Consider the following 23517-nt stretch of genomic DNA (forward strand, 5'->3'; position numbering starts at 1 on the left):
GTTTAAAGATAAGTGAAAATGATAGCGATATGATTAAAGATCCTTTGAGAAAATGGAAGCAAACATAGAAAATAAAGCCAAGTAAACTCAATAAGAATAAGATAGATAGGTATTTGGAAGATGATGTAACCAAAGATTCTAATAGATTTGATGTATTGAGGTGGTGGAAAAGAAAAACACTCAAATATCTTGTTCTCATGACTAGAAATATATTAGTGATTCATGTTTTTACTATAATATCTGTTTCTACTATATTGCATTAACTAGACTATATCTAAAGTCACATGACATTATTATTAATTTAATTCAAATTCAATAATATATAAGACAATAATAAACAATATAATTCAACTTCAATAATATAAAAAATTAGTTACATGTAAAACAATATAATAACTTCTTATAAATTGATTAGGTGAAACTTAACCTATGATATCTTGCAGGACCTAATACTAGAAAATTAACAATAAATAATAAATTATCATATAATATTGACACAAAAAATTATCATATAATATTAGTAAATTTTATATTTACATTTCATAATAAATACTCCATATAAAATATACTAGCGGTCACAATTTATAGCGCCAACAATTACCAGCACCAAAATTTTTAATTTAGTTAACCATTTTTTCTTCTGCTCCAAGGTAGAATCGCAACTTTTTAATGACATAACAAAAGTTAAATTACCTATGCCTACAAATGGTAAAACCTGAAAAGAACTGCATTGTAGATTGCATAACGAAAACTGAAAAAAATAAAAAATAAAAAATAAAAAATACTATTCAACTTGAGCTCCCATTTTGTATGTCAGTGAAAATGAACAAAGAATTGGTTAACTATATTAAAATTTTCCCTTTCTGTAGAGTCTCAAACAACTCTTGATGAACTTGCAATATCCAAAACACATTGTATATCATATACTCTCACCATAAAGCAAAATTATTCCCTTCGCAGTATCAAATGTTTATTTGGAGTACTGTTTGCTTAAGTCTACAACTGTTTTATGCAGCACGCACCACACAAAGTTAGAATGGAAGTATATAAATGAAGAACCAAATTATAATGCAAAGATTGGCTTTGCAAAATTTATAGCAACAGCAATATTTCATCCGTTTGAGATGAAGTGATTTTTGAAGTTTAAAATCTAGTGAGTATGGATTCAACAAGAAACCAAATTAGTTGAGAAGAACTCTAGTGTCTCACAATTGATTCCGTAGGGGCCAAATACAAAACAAAGTATAAAGGAAAATTCACACTAGAGAGCTTCAGCATAGTTTGGATTAATGTGTAGCCAGTTAAATTTATACATATAACATGGTAGATTGGTATTTACCCATATGTAAATGGAGGACTCTTGGATCAAAAATCAACAAGCATTATCTACTCAGATGTTAATTCCTACTAACTCACAACTAATTTGGGTTAATCAACTCCTAAACGAAAACAAGCAATGGAACCAACAGCTCATTGCAGAACAATTCAGTACAGATATTGCACAGAATATTTTACAAACTGAAATTGGGGAAGGGGAAGATTCAGTTACCTGGCCAAGGGAGAAAAAGGGTTGCTACACCGTGGCTTCAGGATATTTACTGGCGCACTAGTTCTACCACCCTCCACTCGATCTGATGCCACTCCACTGCCAGCAGAAGAAGCTCTGGACTTCTATTTGGGACCTGAAAGTGCAACCGAAAATAAGAATCTTCCTCTGGAAAGTAATGCACAAGGGATTGCCGGTGAACCAACACCTCCATGGAAGAATCAGAACAATACCACCAACCTGTCGAAGATGTACCGCGATGGAAGAAACAGTCCAACACTGCATAATTAGCTGTGGTCAGTCATGGTCCACTTGGCTCAGATCCGAAATTGGAGCCCCTGGAAGTCAAACGGACCAAGAAGTATGGCAACAGTGGATAGAGTTAACTGAGAAGTTGAAAAGAAGCAGAAATGGCGTGAAGAAATTGAGAGAAGCTGCAAACCTGATGTGGGAGATATGGAAGGCTCGCAACAGATTCATGTTTGACGGTGAAGAGTTCGATGAGGCTTGTGTCCTTGAACGAGCCAGAAGGAGTGAATCAGAATTCCAAGCGTGCTTGCTCAACTGAGGAATGCGAAGAAGATTAGAAATGTCTGAAGAAGTTTTCACTTTACTCTTTCCTTCCCTTTCAATGTTGTTTCCTGATTTAGATAAGTTTTGTTGGGAAATCTCTCTTTTAGTATTGTAAGTGGTCCATCGTGGACCCAAATCCTAATTTTCATGAAATGAAATTCTACCTTTGAGAAAAAAAACAAGGATGAAAGCCATGTCAAGCCTCAACCTAAGTCAACCACCAATACAAGATCAAAATCAGTTTCATAAATATGAAATATTCAGCAATAAAGCTATATCATAGTCAAACATCTAATTGAAAATAAATAATAAATAAATAAATGCAATAATTATGCAAATAAATTTACCAAATAAAATCAACTGCAATTCCAAAGAATTCTATATTGTTTCACTTTTAAGTTTTAACATTCCCATCTCAAACACCACAAAACAAAACTCAAAGCTAGTAACTTTTTTCAAAATGCTAATAAACAGAGACAATAGAATAATGTCTACACAAGAAATAACGAGGTAATTTATCTAAGAATTAACAGAAAAACATTCTCCGAAAAAATACTTCATAATGTACATATTTTCAACAGAAGCAATTTCCACGCAATACAACTGAGTAGCATTAAGAAAATGGCCAAAAATTTTGAGATAAATGAACCATATTAACCTTGACTCAATGTTGCTTAGGTTGATGAAAAAAGGGGACATGCATTTTAGAAGGTGGGTTTATTTTTAAGATGGAAGTGAAAACTATATAGCCGGAGAATAAATCCTTATTACCTACTTAAATTTCCTTTTACGACAATTCCCAGAGGATTCAATCAAATAAACAATAGCTCATGGTTGCTTATGATAAAACAGTCATAGGAATTAGTTTGATATTATATATATATATTTGGTACCTACAAAGTTACGGAAAAATAAGTTGCACAACAGAATAACAGAGAACAAACAACAAAACAAAATTTTCAATCATTTTAGTTTTGCTTAGTTTGTAGCATGATAAATATATGATCTCAGAGAATAACAGTAAAGAACACTCGATTGCTATAAACAGATCTTAAACACTAAATCTGTAAGCTATAACTAGGAATATAATCTAAAGAATCAATAAAGTAGTGGAATTAAAAAGGATGATAGCAATTGCAAAAATCGAAAGTGCAAAATTATATTGATGTCATGGCATTGCCAAAGTCCTCTGACCCGACAGACACAGAATTTACAAAACTATGATACATATTCAGCAACAATGAGATGCAATTTCAATTTGAGTTGATGTATCTTACCTTCTTTTATCAATTCAATAAGCCTCTAGCAACCATTTCCTGAAGAAGTTTCTCCGCCATGTCATTCTCATCTTTTTCAAACAAAGCACGGATAACAGTTTCAAAAGTCACAGCATCTGGTAAGAAACCATTGCCTTCCATTTTTGACAAGAGTGCCAATGCTTCTTCAAACAAGCCCTCTTTGCAGAGCCCATTGATCATAATATTGTATGTCCTCACATTTGGACGATAGCCTTTAACGGAAAGATCTTGAAAAATCTCTTTTGCATCTATAAGTCTTCCACCTTTGCATAGGCCATCTATAAGTATATTGTAAGTGAATATATCTGGATCAATGGCACACTCTTTCATTTGATTGAATAACATAAATGCCTCGTTAGGTTCTTGGTTTTTGAACATCCCATCCAACAACGAATTGTAAGTGACTACATTAGCGGGTTGACCTCTATGATGCATCTCGATAAGAAGCTCCAAAGCACGGGAGATTCTCTTTGATTTGCTCAAGCCATCAATAAGAGTGCTGTAAGTTACCGTGTCTGGAACCAAGTTCTTGCGACGCATTTTTTCAAAGAGATTCAAGGCTTCATCGACCATTTTACTTTTGCAGAAGCCATTAATCATGATACTGTAACTTTGAACATTGGGTAACACTCTAATTTGGGCCATTGTGTTGAATATATATTTTGCCTTATTTACCTGATTAACCAAACAATATCCATCCATTAAGCTGGTATAAGTAACTACATCTGGTTTCACACCATGTTTTGCCATTACTGCCAATACACTCTTAGCATCTTTGATCTTTCCTTCCTTGCATAGCCCATCGTTCAAAATACTATAGGTACGAACATTTGGAGTAACGTTTCTAAGCACCATATCACTTAACAAATCAATGGCTTCCTTATATTGACCCTCGAGACACAATCCAAAAATGAGAGAACTGTATGTGATAACATTAGGAGAAATTCCCTTAGCAAGCATTTTAGAGTATAAATGAAAAGCCTGACTTACAAGTGTATCCTTGCAGAGGCTATCAATAATTGCGCTGTACATGAAGACATTAGGAGCAATGCCATACCGTGGGATCTTTCTCAACACTTGAATAGCAGCTGATGTGACTTGGTCGAAGTGAAATCCATAAGCCAGCATTGTGGCATGAAAGTGCAGTGCTTTTTCAACATCCCCACAGAGACAGAGGCCTTTCAGGTTACGGCATCAGGCTGAAAACCCATCCTGAAAATCTTGGCGAAAGCAGAGAAAGCAAGCGTCATACGACTCATGGCGCAACAACAATTGATTAAGATGTTCAAAGTAACCAAGTCGGGAGCGATTCCCCTGGCTTGCAATTGCTGAAAAAGGGAAATGGCGGTGGGGAAATGGTTGGTCTTGGCAAGAGATCCCAAAATCTTGGTGAATTGGATGATGGATGGAGGGCGACGCATAGAGAGCATGCGAGTGAAGGAATCAACAGCTTCATGAACTTCACGAAGGGATGGGGGCTCAGAATGAGAGTGAAGGGATGAAGAGGAAGGGAAGGAAACAAAATTAGGGATTCGGAGAAGAGAATACCTAAAAATCAAAGTGATCGTTGAGGTTGAGGACGACAACATTTTAGTGATTCGCACTTTCGCTGTTGTCTAAGTTTTCTAACACCCCCCATACTAATGAAAGGTCTCTAGACTCCAGTCCCGTTTTACTTGGTTCTATTGATTTTTTTTTTTATCAATTTTATGAATTGGACGTATATACCAAATAAATTACAAGGCTTGGGGGTTACTGGTTTCATTATGCTCGAGAAAAAAAAGGTGATCTATCAAACAACGACGCAATAACAATAAAATTTAATTATTTTGTTAATCAAAATTTTGGAATCTAAAAAATTATAATTAAATTTTTATAATTAAATCTTTATTAATTATTATTTAAAGGTTAAATTATATCACTAATTTTTATATTTTTTACTAAAATTACAAATTAGTCTTTACATTTTAAAAATTTATAATTAAATTTCTGTACAAAATATAATTTTGTTGTAATTAAGTCTTTAATAACATTTATCATAAAAAAAATGCACATTTATTAAAATGTTCTTTTCTTCTTTTTTTTCTCTTTTTTTTTTCCTTCTCTTGCATTTTTGTTCTTCTTTAACAATAATACGACTTTAACAACAACAATGCCGAAATCATTGCTGATGATCAAATTTATGAACACACAGTAAAAACTAAAATTAACGAAAATTATACAAACTATCACGATAATATGAACTATTATCATGAATGAACTCAATTCAATTCATTCCAATTATATTTAAATTATCAATAATTAAAATCTTTCTCTCATCATAAACAAAATCCTTCTCTCTAACAACTCAATTTTACTAATCAAATCCCTCATAGTAAAAGTCACAAAAAAAAAATCCCTCATAGTATGTCTTTGGATCCCACCCATAGACACATACCGATCCAAGAATTTACGATCCATCAACGTCTTTTCCTCCACTGCTCCAACACCATCACCGCCATCAACCTCAAACGCACCATTTTGGAACGCAGGAAGCTCCTCATCCTCTTCCCTTTCCATAACGTCTGCCAATGCCTCACCGCCAAGCCGTTTTTGAAATTAATGGTGGTAGTGTCAGAAACACGACGTTATTTTGGCAGAATCAAAGACTTTCATTGGCGTAGGGACTAATTTACAATTTTATTAAAGTATAGGGATCAACTGTGTAATTTAATCTTATTTAAATTTTTTAAATAATTTTAAAATATTTACTTTTAAAATAAATAGTATTTTTTAATTAAAAAAAATGAGATGATCTAACTGAAAGTTTTAATCTAGTATATAGATTTAATTACAAATTTTTAAAATATAAAAAATTAATTAAAAACTTGATAAAATTATAAATGTTAATAAAATAATTAAATATAATAATAATAACAACAAAGAGATATGTTATCTTTAGAAAAGTATAACATGGACAGATAATTTTAGGGTTTATGGTTTAGAAAATTTGTTGAATAATATAAAGTTAAAAGAGGCTGAATTAGTATGTTTGAAGTGGTTAGCATCACACTTACTATAATTTTGCTGATACACTTAATATACACCTGTTTATAAAATTTTGTCCAACTCTACTATATATTTTTTCGAGTGAAGTGGAAGACCAAAAATATTTAATATTATGCTAGGAAAGAATATATTAGGAAATTTATACTTGGAGAATATTCATGCTCTAACAATTAATCAGAGTTAATTTTTGTTTCTATCTCTTGATAATTGTTTATTTATATTAAAAAAATTATCAAATAATATTGACAAATCAACTTATTATTAGAAAAAAATTGAATGGAATAAATAAAAAATTGTCACCTAATAAAATATTGCACCCATAGCTATTAGTTATTATCATTAAAATTAGAGACGCTAAATAATAATTTTTTACCAAAAAATAATGACTACTCTTTAGGTCTATTAATTTCAATAATTTTTTTTAATGTGAATTCATTTAAGGTTTAATTATTCTGTTGATCTTTATAGTTTCGCAAAATTTTTAATTAGGTTCCTATATTTTTTTTTCCTTTTTAATTTGGTCCCTACACCAATTTTTTTTTTCAATTATGTCTCTCTTGGTAGTAATTGACTTAATTATATAGGGACCCAACTAAAAAAAATTGGTGCAGAAACTCAAATAAAAAAAATATAAGAACTCAATTGAAAAAAAAAATTTGGTGCAAGAACCTAATTAAAAGAAAAAAAAAAGTATAGGAACCTAATTGAAAATTTCGCGAAACGAATTAAACCTTCATTCAACAATATGTATTTCTAAACATGTTTTTTTTTGGTAAAATGTATTTCTAAACATTAAGGACTTTGGGAAGCTTCAAAAATATATTTTTTAAGCTTTTTGACTTATAAAAAGTAGTAGTATTAATGTTTAGTGCAATTTTTAAAATCAAATTGTAGCTTTTTAAGAAGCTATTTAAGAGCTTATAAAAAAATTTAAAAAAATAACTTCTCTCTTAATACTACTACTTTTTATTACATTTCTATAAAATAAGCACTTTTAAAATTAAAAACCGAAACACAAAATAACTTATTGATAAATTACTTTTAATATAATTATTTATTATTTAAGCTATTTTTTTAAAAAGAATTTAATTAAATTATTTACCCAAACTAAACCTAATAGCTACTACTATTTGGAGTCTTGGACATACAATAGAAAACCTGCAGAAGACCAAATCTGAGTCCTGATAAATAACCCCCCCCCCCCAAAAAGAGATTCTAATATACATCATTCCAAAAAAAACTCAAAAAGCAAAGAGAAAATATAGGAACAACAATCAATAAAATTAAAAAAAACACAAAAAAGGTCTCGAAGCCCATCCGTAGAAAAACTTCACTAATTATTTATCCTATAGAAGAAACAAAACTTCTGTAACGAAGCAGAAAAGCTGTGCAAGACTTGGTAAATGTATTTGCTCTAGAGTATGCTACTTGTGTTCATCATGTGAAGAAAAAAAAAGTTTCATTAGCATAGCAATAGTCTTTTATTATATCACATTTTCTTTACTTTTTTTATTTCACTTAAAAAATACCGATAAAAATTATATTTTATAGACAACAACTTACATGTAAATATTTTTATATAAAATAATATTTAAAAATTATTAAATAATTTAATAAATTTTACTAAATTATTATTTAACAAAAATTTTAATTATTAATTTTATATAAAGATAATTTAATGTAAGTCTATTTTATAACATTAATTAAAAAAAAACAAATTGAAAAGATATATTTTCTCTTTGAATAAATATTCAAATTGGTCCCTAAAAAATTACCCGGTCTCCAAATTGGTTCTTGAAAGAAAAAATTAATCAAAATTGTTCCCAAAAAATTTAAAAATGGTCACGTTAGTTCTTCCGTCTCCCCTCCGTTCATTCTGTCAGTAACGACGTTAAATCTTACTTATGTAGTCGTTAGTGTGTTATATCAACATGACAGGTTAGTGCAGAATGGCTGATGACAAGATATATTTAGAAATTTTTGTCAAATTAGTCCTAAAGAGAATAAACCCTAATCCTTTATCCTCGTTAAATACCATTGTTGTTGAACTACATCATAGGCAGCATCTAGTTGGCCGGAGTCTAGACAAGGATACAATATGGTTGAAAACTATGCATAATATAATATATATTACTGCTAATAACTTATAATCCTCTTGCTGCTACCTTCATCTTAAAAGCCAGAGATTTTGACTAAACTTCAAAGCTACTTGGTACTGTATAGTGTATCAAAAGAAAGTTGATGCCTTTGGCCTTGGGCTATTTAAACTCTATATTTCTTTCCGTGTGTGTTTTTGAAAGATTCTTGAAGATGAAAGTTGAAATTAAAATGATCTGAAAAATGTAAAGTAGCCTTATAAAGAATGATACAAAGAATGTACTCATAATAAATAAATGCAATTCATATTACTACTACATACATTCTGAAGCTCTCGTTACATTCGTGGAGAAGCGAAAATGGGGTGAAGTAGGCAGACAATTTTGGGCAAAAACGTCTCCTTTGTATTTCATCAGTTGTCTCCTAAGAAATCTAGCATTGCCACAATTTTTTGGAACTACAAAAAAAAATTGAAAATAGTTATTTTAATGACTAATGAGAGAATGATCACAGAACAAGCCATATGAACAGGACAAGTAATATAGATTCCAAACAAGATAATATGATACTCACTTGAGTTCATTTTAGAATCCATGTCTATGTGGTGAGGTGAGTAACACATAGAGTGCTAAATTCTATCAGCATACTTTCTGCAACCAAATTAAAGTTGATACGAAAAGTTTCTTGAAAAAGAGGTATTTGTCAACATAACTAGCATGATCAAAGGATAAAATTAAATTACTAAATTTCATTCATACACAAAGGACGAAAGTAAATTAATTAATATATACTATTATCGTATATAAATTTCTCTAAATTAACCTTAAGATAATCAGATATTGATACAATTATACCAAGAAACAATCAAATTATAACAACAACCCTTTCTAATGTCAAGTTTAAGCATTTAATTCTGAGCTGCAAATGTAAATTAACCGAAGAAACATTAGACAAGGAAGTACCTTTTAATAACCTTTTACTTTTCCCGATAAGATTTAACAAGCACTCGAGACCCACGAATATAATGGGGATTCCCTTTGTCTAAAATGGTTTTAACCGTTTGTGGATCAATAAACGTCACAAAGCCAAACATCCTTTTTTGTTGGAGGTGAGAATCAAAGACGAAGGATTGGATTAGAGAGATGTTCTATTTTGAGAAGAAAGATGGAATAGACCATAATGAAAAAGGATTGAAAAAGGTGACCAAAGAAAACAACACCTTTGAAGCTTTTGTTGACTTGTGACACTAACGGACAGGTAAGCAAATGTTGACGTTGTTTGTCAAATAACAGACAAAAAGACTAACGTGAGTATTTTTAAATTTTTTGGGGACAATTCTGATTAATTTTATTTTTCGAAGACCAATTTTAAAGATCGAATAATCTTTCATGCATCAATTTGAGTATTTACTCTTTTTCCTTTGTTACTACAATTAATCCGTTTGAATTGGCTTCTCAATTACTTTTCTAAAAGAAAAAGAAATGTTGACTAAACTAACAAAAATTTATGTTTGATCGGCTAAAAAGGTCATTTTAAAAGATAAAAGACATTTAATTTTAATATACAGAAAATATAAATTATTTTATATCTTAAATAACTATTCATATTATTTTTACAAATATAACATCACGTATTAAATATATGTATATAATAAAATACTAAAGCACTTTTATACTTTTTTTTTCCATCAAATTTAAACAAAAGACATTATTTTTACGAGTTTGATAAAAATATAAATAATATTATTTTTTAGCAAGAAAGGTGAAGAAGTTATGCTTTATTTAGTAAAATTTTTACTTTTTTTTAAAGTAATTTATAGAAATTAACTTTTAAAAGATAACATTTTAAAAATTATAACATTTATACTTAATAAATTAAATTAAAACTAATTTTCAATAAATATAAGTAATAATAGCATTTAGTAAATAATTTTTAAATTTTAAAAATACTATAATATACATTAATATAAAAATTATATTTAGATATCAATTAATATATAAGATTATATTAGATTTTTTAATTTTAATATGCAAAATTATATTTGAAAAATTCCATCTTAAATGCTTTTAAAAACACTTCTATCTTTTAAAATTTGCAAGTACAAATACATAATCTTTCTTATATACCAAATGCAAAATAAAAAATTTGTGTTTTTAAATGAAAAACACTTTTTCAAAAAATTTTACCAAACCAAAGCGTTAGACGTAACACTTGGACCCATCCAAATAAAAAAATGTAAAACAAAAAAAGAATAAAAAGCTTATCCAATTTGCATTTCCAGCACCAAACAATTTCCATGCACTATCAATTTTTTTTTTTTTTCCATTCAAGCTACAACTGCAACATTTCATAATTTATGCACATTAAAATTTAGAATTGATTACAGCAAAATTATAAAGAATTGTGTACACAAACAAATGGTACAAACTGACAATGACTCCACTGAAAAAAAAAAGTAACTGGGAAGAAAGAAAATAAAAAAAAAGAAAAGAAAGGGTCAAGACTGAAAAGAATCAGAGCCTCATAGGACTGAATGAGCAAAAATACTATACAACTCGTCAAGTCCCTAGTTTTCAACCAAGTCTTCTAGTTTAAAAATGAGGAGTGCTAGGGGGCAGCAACTTTTGTGATTTGTAGCCATCAAATAACCATCAATGATGATTTTAATGGTGTGAGATTGGTGTGAAATTTCATCCAATGGCTCACATTTCTTTGCTGGTTACATGCTGGCTAGAATTTGAAAAAGTTGCTCGCCTCCTAGACTTTTCCTTTAAGAATTGTGTAATCAAGTCCTTATCATGCATAAAAATCTTTAAGAGCATAAAAATCTTTAAGAGAACGAGTCGTCATTAAGGGGTTTCTTGAAACTGGCTTGCACTTTATAAAGATTTTTTATTAAAAAATGGTTATATTGAAACAAAACTGTACCTTGGCAAGATCAAATGTGTATTTCCTTTCATGTGATTATTCATATCAGATAGAACAAGTGGTTTTCAGAATGCTATAAGCAAGAGTTCTGATATCTTAGAATACGGATAAAATGATTGAAGAGTACACTCACGTCTGCCAGCATTGATTGATAATATCCGTGATAGCAGGATCCATATCATCTGTAATGACAAGGCAACAATGCTAGAAACCGACAGCACACACAACTTGCATCGGATTCATTCCACCCCAGGGCTGTTGCAAAGTAGAGAGCTCCCATAATATGACTCAAAGTATAAACATCGCACCGGGATATCCAATCACCACTTGTTATCATAAAATTATGAATGCCTTAAAAGGGTGGCAAAACCAATGAGAAGAACGACGAGACAAGGAAGCCAAAGAACAACACTTATATGTAATAAAAACTCCAACTTATTTTTTCCTATGCCAGATGATTCAGGTCAGAGAGGAACACAGACTATGAAATCCTCCTCCACAAGCAAAATAAAGAAAAATTTAATGACGAAAACCAATGATAACTGAGCTTACTTTTCATTTGAAGGTTCATTTCTTAATACTTCAGGCACCATCCACTCGGCCTGCAACATGTCATAAAAAATGAATATATTTCAATGCCAAACAAACGCTTAGCAGCAAAACTAAATGCGTGCAGAATATTGAAACTGATCACGCATATGAAAGAGAGGAGCTTGAGGTAGAGATGAAAAGCATGTAGTTACACTAAGGCCCCATTTGGCAATTATCAGAGGACACTGACCTATTTAAAACTCTTACCAAACAATAACTTTAGGCCTCAACAAAATTAAGAAAGATTTGCTCATTTGTTACCAAAGACCATTCATCGTAGTAGAGTGAGTTGGTAAAGTCTAGAGAAGAGTTACAAGAGTTGGTTATGAAAGAACTGTTGGCTGTTAGAACAGTGCCAGCTACATAGGAGAGCTGTTAGTTACAGCTATTATAACTAACTTAAGAATGAACGGACTGTTGTGCCTTTTGTACTAGCTTGCACAGCAAGCTACCCTTCTCTATACATAAGCACAGATTAGTGATAAGCTCACTAGTAATGCAGATCATAAATTTCTTGTCTTTCTCTTCAAATCCTCTTCTCTTTCTCACTCTGTTTTCTTCCTTCTCTCATTCTCTCAAACCCTATTCAATTGACATTTTCTTGGCACATAGAACTTGTAATTGTATTATAAATTGAACATAACATAAGCCGAGGCTAAAGATAGGTATTCATCATCACAAAAGGATTAATATAACATGCCAAACATAATGAATTTTTAAACGGCAAGAAGCTCCTGGTTTTCCAAATTTTTTGTTAAAAGATAATAGCAAATGCCTCCATTTGTGTATGTTTGTATAGATTTAGAAGAATATAAAGCACAACGAACATAAAAAATATGCAGCAAAATGTAGAACAAGAACATGAAAGAACGAATAATTCAGAATGCAGAGGGTATGACACAGTATTTGAGCTTAGAAATAAGGATTATGACAGCTTACTGTTCCTGCAGTTAATCTGGAAGAAAGGAATGTAATGTGCTTCATTCTTTATAAGCCAAAATCACATAACTATACGAAAGAAAAAAAGAAAGGGTGAAAAAAACCAATTAAACCATATCTACAGATAGCATTCAGCATGCTATCAAGAAAATTCAAACATGACAATTAGTTGACACCTTCACAACCCAATTTTTATCAACAAGAAGATTTAGTGACTTCAAATCACGGTGTACAATCACTGGAGTGCAGTTGTGCAAATGGTTTATTCCTCGGGCCTGTAGATTCAAGAGATATATGTCACGTCAACTGAGTTTCACTGATTATGGCAATAATTTGCTTAATGAAACTACATCGCAATAAAAGAAAAACGAATCTTACAGTATCGAGGGCCATCTCAACTGCCTTTGCTCATCTAGTTGATTGTTTGGCAGATGAATTAGTCTATACAAACTTCCTCTGCACTAGCAAATATAAAGTTCAGACTCATTAAAAGTAATCCTTCTAGAACAACATTAATCAAAATAATAAATAAATGTAAAGAAATTCATCAAATAAAATCAAATTCAATTTCAAAGAGTTCTGTATTGTTTCACTTTTAACACCTCCGTCACAACAACACACAATCCAAGAGCATGCGAGTGAAGGAATCAACAGCTTCATCAAGTAATTGGGACTGAGAGGGAGAGTGTAGGGATGAAGTTGAAGGGAAGCAAAGACGGAGAGCGGACTGGGGAACAGAATTTGGGAATTGAAAAGCATACCTTAATTTGATTGGTGAGGATGAGAACAATGACAACATTCTTGCAATCAAAACTCAAGAGGACTAGAGGAGTATGGTAAAATGGAATGCGTTGAGTCGAAGAGTGCTTTCCACCTTACTATGTTGGTTTGCGAGGAAAATAGAAGCAAAGGAAAAGGGAGGAAAGGTAATTACTAATTAAAGAAAATTGATTATTTTTTATTGTTTAGTCAGAAAAAAGTTAGAAATAAAAAGTTGAATAATGTAAAAAAATTGATGGGATTTAATAAATTTTTTTAATATTAAAAGAAAAGGAGTAAAAAATTTGTTATGTTTTTTATTTTTAATAGTATTCTTTTTTTTAATATATTTTATAATATAAAAATAAAATTATTTTTTATAATATTTTTTATTTAAATATATTTAAGAAAAATAAAAATATATTCAATTTTTTTTATTTCTTATTTTTTTTATTTCTTTTCTTTTAACTAAACATATTAGAGAGTGAGAATAGTATCAAATTTATTTTAGATTATTTTTTTTAAGAGAAAATTTTAAACGGCTCTCACAGTGAGGTTTAATAAAAAATTACGGAGTAATTATTTAAATCAGTTCCCAAAAATTTTAAAATTGGACATTTTAGTCCCCAAGAAAAATTAATACACATTAATCTCCAAGGTTTTACAATTATTTTGACAGACAAATCAGTCCCCAATTCATTTTCCGGTAGAATAATTATCCAGATCAGTCCCCAAAAAATTAATGTACAAATCAATACCCAATATTTCTTTTCGTTAGACATAATAATCTTTCGTCCAAAAATATAATAATAATAATAATAATAATAATAATAATAATAATAATAATAATAATAATAATTATTATTATTATTATTATTATTATTATTATTATTATTATTATTATTATTATTATTATTATTAAGTGACTATATATATATAAGAATCTAATGAATAAATTTATCATTAAAAAAATACAAAAAAATACACCTTGTGCAATTAATAATAATAATAATAATATAATAATAATAATAATAATATTATTATTATTATTATTTTATTTTTGGATGAAGGACTGTCATGTCTAATGGAGAGAAATGTTGGAGATTGGTTTATACATTAATTTTTCTTGGAGACTAAAATGTCCGTTTTTAAAATCCTTGGGATTGATATGGGTAATTACTCAAAAATTACGTCTCCAATCCTTAATCTTTATTTCTGTAAAACTAATTAATCTTTTTGTTAATATTTTTTTCTATATTAACGAAATAAACCTGTGTGACATATTAAACTATTGATTTATCTGTTAAAAACTAATTAGGATTGATAGTTTTTTTGTTGCGAGTCTGGTATTTTGGGTAGTTGTTGGGGTCGTTTAGATTTTTTTTATATATTTTTGTTACCGTTTTTAAATACATTGGTTAAATTTATTGTGTAAAATTAAGTAATATTAGTAATTTTTAATTTATTTTTACTTATAAAAATTAAATTGAGAATATATTCATGATTAATGTGTCACATAAATATATTCTGAAGAGATATCATTAACGTGAGGACTAATTAGTCTCACAATGTTAAAGAACGAGGGCCAAAATTGATATTTTTTTTGGTTGGGGCTCCTGGTCCTTAGAAGAAATTTCTAGGGATGGAGATGGATATTTATTCTTTGTTTAATTGTTTCTACTTTTAAAATTTGTCAAAACTAAAGAACTAAGAGATTGGATCTCTTAATTTTTTTTATTTGAGGGGATAAAATGTGATTTCTTACCATATATTTTATAGATGGGATTAAGAGAAAATATCTACTTATCTATCTACTTCTACTTTATATACTAAAATTGGGTTTTTTCCTCAACTAATGGAAGTGAGGTGTCGATTTTTCATTAATCCATTTTTCCGCCAAAATGAATGTACTATTTTCTCTTCTAAGTTTATTTTATAAAAATATCTTTATTATAATTATACTATAATTAGCATTTAAGTAATAATGCATAATTATACTAATTTAGGAAAATATCTTTATTATAGTTATATAAAATCAATACTTAATGCATTATTAAATTACTTATCAATTATCAATCGAAAATATTTTTAATCATTTTAATAATAATAATAATAATAATAATAATAATAATAATAATAATAATAATAATAATAATAATAATAATAATAATAATAATAATAATAATAATAATAAAAAATATGATAATGATATGATAATGGCACTGGTTATTAATAACCAATTTATATTTCTCTAAATAAATTTATTTTAGAAAAATATCTTTATTATAATTATATTACAATATTACAATTAATATTTAATAAATAATGCATAATTATATTAATTTAAGAAAATATCTTTATTATCTATCTATTCTATTCTATTATATAAAAATCGAATTTTTGCATTTAATGATGGAACTGATGTGGCATACTCTTAAGGTGTTTCCTAATTTATTTCATTTAAGTCGTTAAAGTAAATCAATTATAATTAATTAATTATATCAATTAATTAATTTGATTAGACATTCAAATCTCACCATTTATTATAATTTATATGAATTGATTAATTATAATTAATTATATCAATTAATTAATTTGGTTAATTATATTAATTATTTGATTTGATTGAAGTAAATATCAAATTATTTAATAAACAATAAATATAATAATAAAATATATGAATTAATTTAAGGATTAATCTTAGCATACAAGCGATTAACACTTACAAGTGTTACAAGTCCTGAAGCTTACTAACACCTTAAATGCGCTCCAATTGTTACGTACAAGTCACGCGCTATATAACAGAATATTATATCAATCAAAATCAATTAACGCGTGAATAATATAATTTCCAATTTTCAAAAGATTTCGTTACCTTCTTCGAATCTCTTGCCAAGTTTCTTCGTTCTCCTTCTTGCGTTCTTTGCTTGTATTTTCGATCGTTCTTTCTTCTGCGTTTATTACTGATTTGTTCTTCGTCATTCACCTCAGTTTCTCTTACTGTAACTCTAGCTTCATTTTATTTCGATTTTCTGGTTTCTGAAATCAAATTTTGAACGAACCTTGAAGATAATGGATGATTCAACCTCAGATTGTCAGCTCAATCAGGGCGAAGTGGATTTTGAATTTGAATCGAACAAAGTTCCTGAGATTTGATTTAGATTCAGCTAATTAAGATTAATCTGAATTTGATGCAGTTATTCGTCTATGATTGTCTAGCTGAATAATTCGTGAACATAGACTGTGAAATTAATGCGTGAACATAATCTGTGGATTGAATCTAATGTATTAGTTTTGATTAATTATCTGCAATTTATAGCAGACGCTCAGGTGTAGATCAGAACTTTTTGGGTGTATTTTTAGGGAAGTTTGGGTGTATTTTAGGGGAAGTTTGGGTGTATTTACAGTTTATGGTTTTTCTTGTTATTTTAGTTGACTTGTTGTCGTAACGGGTGTAGATCAGGAGTCCTTGGGTGTATTTTACTTTGATTGTTATTTTTTTATGAGGTGCAGAAATTCTATAGTATTTTCTTGTTTTAAACATGTATTTTTGCAGCCCCTCTCTGTTGTTGATGAGCAGCTTGTTCCCAAGGTTGGAATGACCTTTAAAACCCTTGAAGATGCTGACAAATTTTACAAGGACTATGCCAAGGCTGCAGGTTTTTCTACAAGAGTTCAGAGTACAAATAAAAAGAGAAACGAAAGTAAGAATCAATTGATTACATGTAGCAGAGAGGGAAAATGGAAATCTAAAATATCTTCGACCGAGAAGACAAATCCCACAGCTGGTTTAAATTGTCCTGCAAGAATTTATATACACACATTGAAGGATGTTGGTGCTTGGATCATTTCAAAGGTCGTGCTGCATCATTCGCACCCTTGCTGTCCAACGCAAGCAGAGATGCTCAAACAGCACAGGGAACTAAGCATGTCCGTTCGTTGTACAATAGAGAATAATGAGGAGGCCGGTATCAGACCAAGCAAAACATTCCAATCATTCGTTGCGGCAGCTGGGGGTCACCGCGAGGAATTACATCACGAGAGAATTGCGGAATGTTTCGGAACAAGAAGATGCAAAGAAATTCGGGAAATATTTATTGAGAATGAAAGAGAAGAATCAGAATTTCTTTTTCGAGCTTGAACTCAAGGACGATCAATCGATTAAGCTTGCTTTTTAGGCCGATGCAAGGAGCAGAGCTGTCTTTGAGTATTTCGGAGATATTATTTCATTTGACACCACCTACAATACAAACAGGTAATATGATGTTCTTGTTTATGTTGCTAAATTAATTTTGTTCTATGAATCTGCTGCAGAGGTGTATATTGGATGTTCCTTGGGTGTATAAATTCATTATATGGATGTACGTAATGATTTTCATTCTGCAATGTCGTAATTTGTTTCAGGTATAAGTTGGTTTGTCGTTCTTTTGTCGGGGTGAATCACCACAGTCAGTCAATACTTCTTGGATGCGCTTTGATGAAAAACGAAGAAATTGAGTCGTTTAAATGGTTATTTCAATGTTGGCTTCATTGCATGGGGGAAATGCTCCAAAAGGGTTTCTCACCGATCAATGCGCATCAATGAAAAGGGCTATAGAGGCTTGTATGCCAACAACAATTCACCGTTGGTGTATTTGGCACATCACGAAGAAGATCCCAAGCAAATTAAATGGGTACAAGGGACATGCTGAAATTGAACAAGAATTGAGCCAAGTTGTTTGGAACTCTCATAGTAAAGATTCATTTGATAGGAATTGGAATGATTTTCTGCTGAATTTTGGTCTTGTGGACAACAAGTGGCTTTCAGGTAATGTTGTTTAAAATCTGCAGCAGAGGTGTAAATTGCATGTTTTTTCGGGTGTATTTATAGTCTTTTTGTGGGTGTATTCTGCAGATCTCTATGAAGACTGTCATATATGAGTTTCAATCTATCTGGATCACCACTTCTGGGCAGGGATGAAAAGCACACAAAGGAGCGAGATCATGCATTCATTTTTTAACAAGTTTATTACCCGAAACAGCTCGCTTATTCAATTTGTCAAACAATATGATAATTGCCTCGGAAGCAGGGAGCAAGCAGAGAGAGAATCAGATGCTGCAGATTTTCATACGGTCATACCATGTGCAACCAAATCCTCCATTGAAGCTCAGTTTCAAGATGTGTACACTCATCAAAAGTTTAGGGAAGTCCAAACACAATTTAGAGGAAAGGTGAATTGCATCACTAGATTAACGAATTCTGCTCTAGGCTATTCAGTATACGAAGTTGGAGAACAAGTTTCCAGCTCAATATTCAACAAATTTGTGGTTACTTACGACTCAGTAGCAGCCGAGGTAAAATGTCAATGCTTATTATTCGAGTCAAGATGGATATTGTGTCGTCACGCACTAAGTGTGTTAAGCTTTGAACGAGTAAGCCAAGTGTCATCGAGATATATATTGGAACGATGGAGCAAGAAGATAAAGAGGCGAGACACACACATCAAGAGCAGCCACGACGAGCCATTGTTGGAGCCAAGAAGTAAGAGGTTTGACGAATTGATTTTTCGTTCGCAAAATATTTGCGAATTTGCATCAGAATCGGAGGAGCTGACTGCAATTCTGCACCGTGCGTACGATAACATCATGGTTGAGATGGAATCATTGAAAGCCAAAAGGAGGGGACATCTTCTTTATCTCACGAAAACGCCAACTTGGAATCCGTTAACGAGCTTCAAAGCACTCCAAGGATTCGAACAAGAGGACGTCCAAAAAATAGGCTAGGTTCAAAGTTGGACAAACAGATTGCAAATGCCTCAAAGAAGAAGAAAACGAAAGCTTTAAACGAGGTAAAAGTGATATTCTTTAAATATGTGGTGATTGAGTTTAATTTTCTCGTTAATAGTTTAGCTAATATGTGAGTTTATTATATCTAGTTAAACCTCGTTGATGTTGCATCTGTGGTGTGTCCAAATTCCAGCCAATATCAAGGATGTGTTATGAATTATCAGTTCAGGGAACCAGTAGCAGTGGATAACTTTTTGGGTATATAATTATAGAATATGGGTGTAAAGCACTGTTTTTTGGGTGTATTTCTGAATTTTCTTGTGTTTCACATTTTACACACACACATATATTTCACAATCTGCTGTTTATGTTATAAAATATTGTTTATTTTTTTTTTACTACGGTTTAGGGTTTTAGGGTTTAGGGTTTAGGGGTTTAGGATTTTAGGGTTTAGGGATAAAGCATTAGTGGATAGAAGTCTGGTGTATATTTAACTTTCCTTGGGTTTAAAATAAGATCTTATGGGTGTAAAGAATCAATGATTTGGGTGTATAGTAGGTTGGGTGGTTTAGGGTTTAGGGTTTAGAGTTTTAGGGTTTAGGGTTTATGGTTTAGGGTTTAGGGTTTAGGATTTAGCATTTAGGGTTTAAGGTTTAGTATTTTTAGGGTTTAGGGTTTTAGAGCTTTAGGGTTTAGGATTTTAGGGTTTTAGGGTTTAGGGTTTTAGGGTTTTATGGTTTAGGGTTTTAGGGATAAATCATCAGAGGATAAATGTTTGGGTGTATATTCAACTTTCTTTGGGTGTAAAATATCAGGTTATGCATGGGTGTATATTTGGTTTGATATTTTTCTTCATATTATAGTACCTGTAATTCAGACATTTTGAATACAGCAGAGAGAATTTAATTATGGAAAAAAATTTTACTCATAATTGGCAAATTTTTACAGCATCTATTCAATTTCTTACAAGACTATATAACAATTACATTAATCAGTGTCAATATCATTAGAATCTATCTGACAATATGAACTCAATAACAATGAGGATGGCTTGGACAGTCTTATTGCATTACTTTCCCTAATGGCTTCAACTTTGTCTTGATTCATCTCATGGAATAGAATCCGGAAAGCATATTCTACTCTAAAGTGGTCCACCTCGTCCTGAAGTTTAAAAGAATTTTCTTTTTAATCAACTATGTGAATTTAGTAAGGTAATATAGAGTTATATAGTTTTTAAACACAATTACCTTGGTCCAGTTGTCCCACTCATACTTCTCCCTTTTAACGTGTTTGGGCTGAATTATCTCAAACCACTTCATTACATAAATAGCACAGTCATAGCTGAAAAACAAGAAATAACTTAGCAAATTACATCTAGGAAAGTTTAACTTTCAGATTAAAAGATTTATACCTTGTCTTTTGGCCTGAGATGTCAATGTATGGTGTATGAATTTTGTGATCGTCTTTCTTTAGAGGTGCCCCAGCATATACTCTCATTCTTGAAATTACATGTCCCTTAACACACAAAACAAATCAGTAATATATGAATAAATTTAATAAAGGAATATAAACAAATGAGCACAAACCTACACCTTATACTGAACAGAAATACACCCAAATATTAAAATACAGAACACAAACCAACTTACAACGAATAAATTTATGTTCTTTCTTTCATCGGCTGGACAAGTCGTGTGATATGGGTCGAGTACAAAAGTTTTTTTTCTTGTATCAGCCACCCATAACCACCAATGTTGTGATTGGCAAATAGGTGCAAAAATTTGAAGTATGTCCAGATTGAACAGTGTTTTAATTTATTTGGCACATAAGTAAAGAATGGTAATAAGAAGTTTTAGAAATGAAAACTTACATAACGATGCGATGCTAATTTTTTGAGGTCCAAGAAGGATATAAACATTGGGTAGTCTTCCACCCTGAATGGCTTATTAGTTTTAGGCTGTAAGAATACCCCTTCTGGATGATTTGCAATGGCCATGTTCTGCAAAAATTGTGAAACACTAAATGAATACAGAAAATACACCCAAGATTTGTTGCAGTACAACTTACCAAAATATCAGGGGGAGACAGTATATTTCTTCTTGAAACCTTTTAATCTTTTGCTAGTTAAGGATGAGGCACATGGCAGAGACAATCTAGAAATAAAAGCCCAAATCAATTTTACATAAATTGATATTGCAGTTACTTTTCATGATAAAATCATTAATGTTATTATAATATTACCTCAGCTTCTATATGTGTATCAGCTTGGAGAGATGCGAAGTGGAGTTTTGACAAAATGTATTTATCTTGGGCAATGAGTGTGCACACGGCGTCATACTCATTAGTACGTCCATCTGCGGATGTTTTGACACGTGTGGCCCAGATGTAGCATTTCTCTTTCATTTCAGCACTCATTTCATTTGTCCTCGCAGGAGTTTCAAACTTTTCAAAACTTTGTTCACCACTTTGCTTATGAATAGCTGGAGTTTTACCTTCTATTTTCACCCCACTGCCTACAATTTTTTTCACCAGCTCCCCTAACTGTTCTATTAGTTTTGGCGTTTCAGGAGTTTTCGCCCTCTACCCCTCTTGCGTTGCTGCACCCTCTTGCGTTGCTGCTTCTTCTTGGCTTGAACCAATCAAGTCGAGGCTGAATGATGGCATCGAACCTTCTTTAGGAATGTACGATGCTGTCCGTGCCATCATCATCAGTGCAGCAACATCTTCTGGGGCTGGATTACTGCGTGATGAGATATAACATACTATAAGAATAAGAATAGATGAATGATATTGAAAACAAAATTTTACTCTGCTGAACTTACACTTTAGATGAAGCTGGTGGAAGCGTGGGTGTGCTTTCTTTAGTTTTTGGCGGCGGTTCTGGAGTACTGCAGTGTTACAGAACAATTGTGAGGATATACACCCCAACAAGGACAATATACACCCAAACAATTAACAAATACACCCCAAGATTATTCCTTACCTTTTTGTAGTTTCTTTATTAATTTTTTCACTTGGAGACTTTGCAGGGGTTGGTTCAATTTCTGGCACAGGGGCTGTTTGGGATAGTGGTAGACAAACTTGAATCGGAACTCTAAACAAGAAGAAAAACAAAAGGTTAACAACGCCACCGAAAATAAAATGGTTATAAGGTTGAAATTTTCTTGAAAAACTCATATTGAAAGCGCTTCCGTTTGTGATTGTGTCTCTAACCGGACAACCATCATGTTCTCTTCAGTTGGCTCACTGGCTGACTCTTCAACCAGACTCAACCTGAAATACACCCAAAGAAAGTAAAAAATACACCCGAAGTAATCAAAAGAAACACAAGCTTTGTTTTTTTGAGAACTTACGTACCTGCAGATTTTGCTTTTTTTCCTGCCTTTTTTTTCTCGAATAAAACATAAAAAGGCTTTTTTTTTCTAAAAAAAATATATACAGAATTAGAAGCATAAGGTAATAAAAGATAAAAGCAACTGGTATTAGAAAGAAAAATTACATGCTCTCTGCTGGTTTGTTTATGCTGCTTTGATCTGTGTGTCCTTGAGACAAAGGATCATCACTTCCTAAGTTTATGTCCAGTATTCTAAAGATGGAATAGATATCATTCAGTAAAAATACCATATGGTTAAATCAGAATAACAAGATTTTATCAAATAAAGGTTCTTACATCTCAGATGAGTCATAGTGATCTTCTGTCGATTGCAAGCCAGCTCCCTTCTCCCTGGGAAACCAAAAACAGCTATTAGCAACGAAAACACCCAAAAAAAAGTTTAATATACACCCCAAAAATTACAAACCCCTATGCAGCAGATTTTTCATTATTTTTCTTCTTTTTAGATTCCCTCAATAATTCTTCTAATTCTTCAGTTCCAATTTCAGATCTGATAGCATATGCATAAAACAACATGTTAATAAATATAATTTTGAACACAAATGGTAGTATAGGTTTACAAAATATCCCACCCATGA

At 31.1% G+C, this 23517-nt stretch overlaps 2 protein-coding genes and 1 non-coding gene across 9 annotated transcripts; all 3 read right to left on the reverse strand.

Moving 5' to 3' along the window:
* Window positions 1-1201: 1201 nt before the first annotated feature.
* LOC148565988 (uncharacterized) lies at window positions 1202-5094 on the reverse strand. Of its 5 annotated transcripts, XM_088486529.1 has the most exons (6): window positions 4966-5031; window positions 3397-4876; window positions 2284-2327; window positions 1989-2110; window positions 1787-1884; window positions 1202-1682 (listed from the first exon to the last, which is right to left on the reverse strand). In XM_088486529.1, exon 2 carries the CDS (start codon window positions 4543-4545, stop codon window positions 3406-3408), a length of 1140 nt encoding a protein of 379 aa, XP_088342655.1. In that variant the 5' UTR covers window positions 4546-4876; window positions 4966-5031; the 3' UTR covers window positions 1202-1682; window positions 1787-1884; window positions 1989-2110; window positions 2284-2327; window positions 3397-3405. The 5 variants fall into 5 exon arrangements, with proteins under 5 accessions (XP_088342655.1, XP_088342651.1, XP_088342654.1 ...); XM_088486525.1 differs by having other exon boundaries at window positions 3397-5094; XM_088486528.1 differs by having other exon boundaries at window positions 1780-1884; window positions 3397-5094.
* Window positions 5095-8415: 3321 nt separating this feature from the next.
* LOC107644150 (uncharacterized) lies at window positions 8416-13914 on the reverse strand. Of its 3 annotated transcripts, none has more exons than XR_015883177.1 (8): window positions 13782-13914; window positions 13399-13481; window positions 13197-13295; window positions 13021-13089; window positions 11624-12092; window positions 9136-9212; window positions 8885-9019; window positions 8416-8798 (listed from the first exon to the last, which is right to left on the reverse strand). It is a non-coding gene; the product is annotated as an uncharacterized LOC107644150 (transcript). The 3 variants fall into 3 exon arrangements; XR_015883176.1 differs by having other exon boundaries at window positions 13399-13476; window positions 13782-13913; XR_015883178.1 differs by lacking the exon at window positions 13782-13914 and adding an exon at window positions 13623-13773 and having other exon boundaries at window positions 13399-13476.
* Window positions 13915-20532: 6618 nt separating this feature from the next.
* Window positions 20533-23207, reverse strand: LOC110262533 (uncharacterized). The gene is made up of 8 exons (XM_021102784.2): window positions 23045-23207; window positions 22529-22818; window positions 22368-22433; window positions 21787-22285; window positions 21416-21698; window positions 20957-21060; window positions 20793-20886; window positions 20533-20706 (listed from the first exon to the last, which is right to left on the reverse strand). The coding sequence occupies exons 5-8, from the start codon at window positions 21539-21541 to the stop codon at window positions 20533-20535; spliced, it is 498 nt and encodes a 165-aa protein (XP_020958443.1). The 5' UTR covers window positions 21542-21698; window positions 21787-22285; window positions 22368-22433; window positions 22529-22818; window positions 23045-23207.
* Window positions 23208-23517: the final 310 nt, after the last annotated feature.

Source organism: Arachis ipaensis, chromosome B5 (assembly GCF_059453495.1).
Source record: "Arachis ipaensis isolate K30076 ecotype BB chromosome B5, ASM5945349v1, whole genome shotgun sequence".
Classification (NCBI taxonomy): domain Eukaryota; kingdom Viridiplantae; phylum Streptophyta; class Magnoliopsida; order Fabales; family Fabaceae; genus Arachis; species Arachis ipaensis.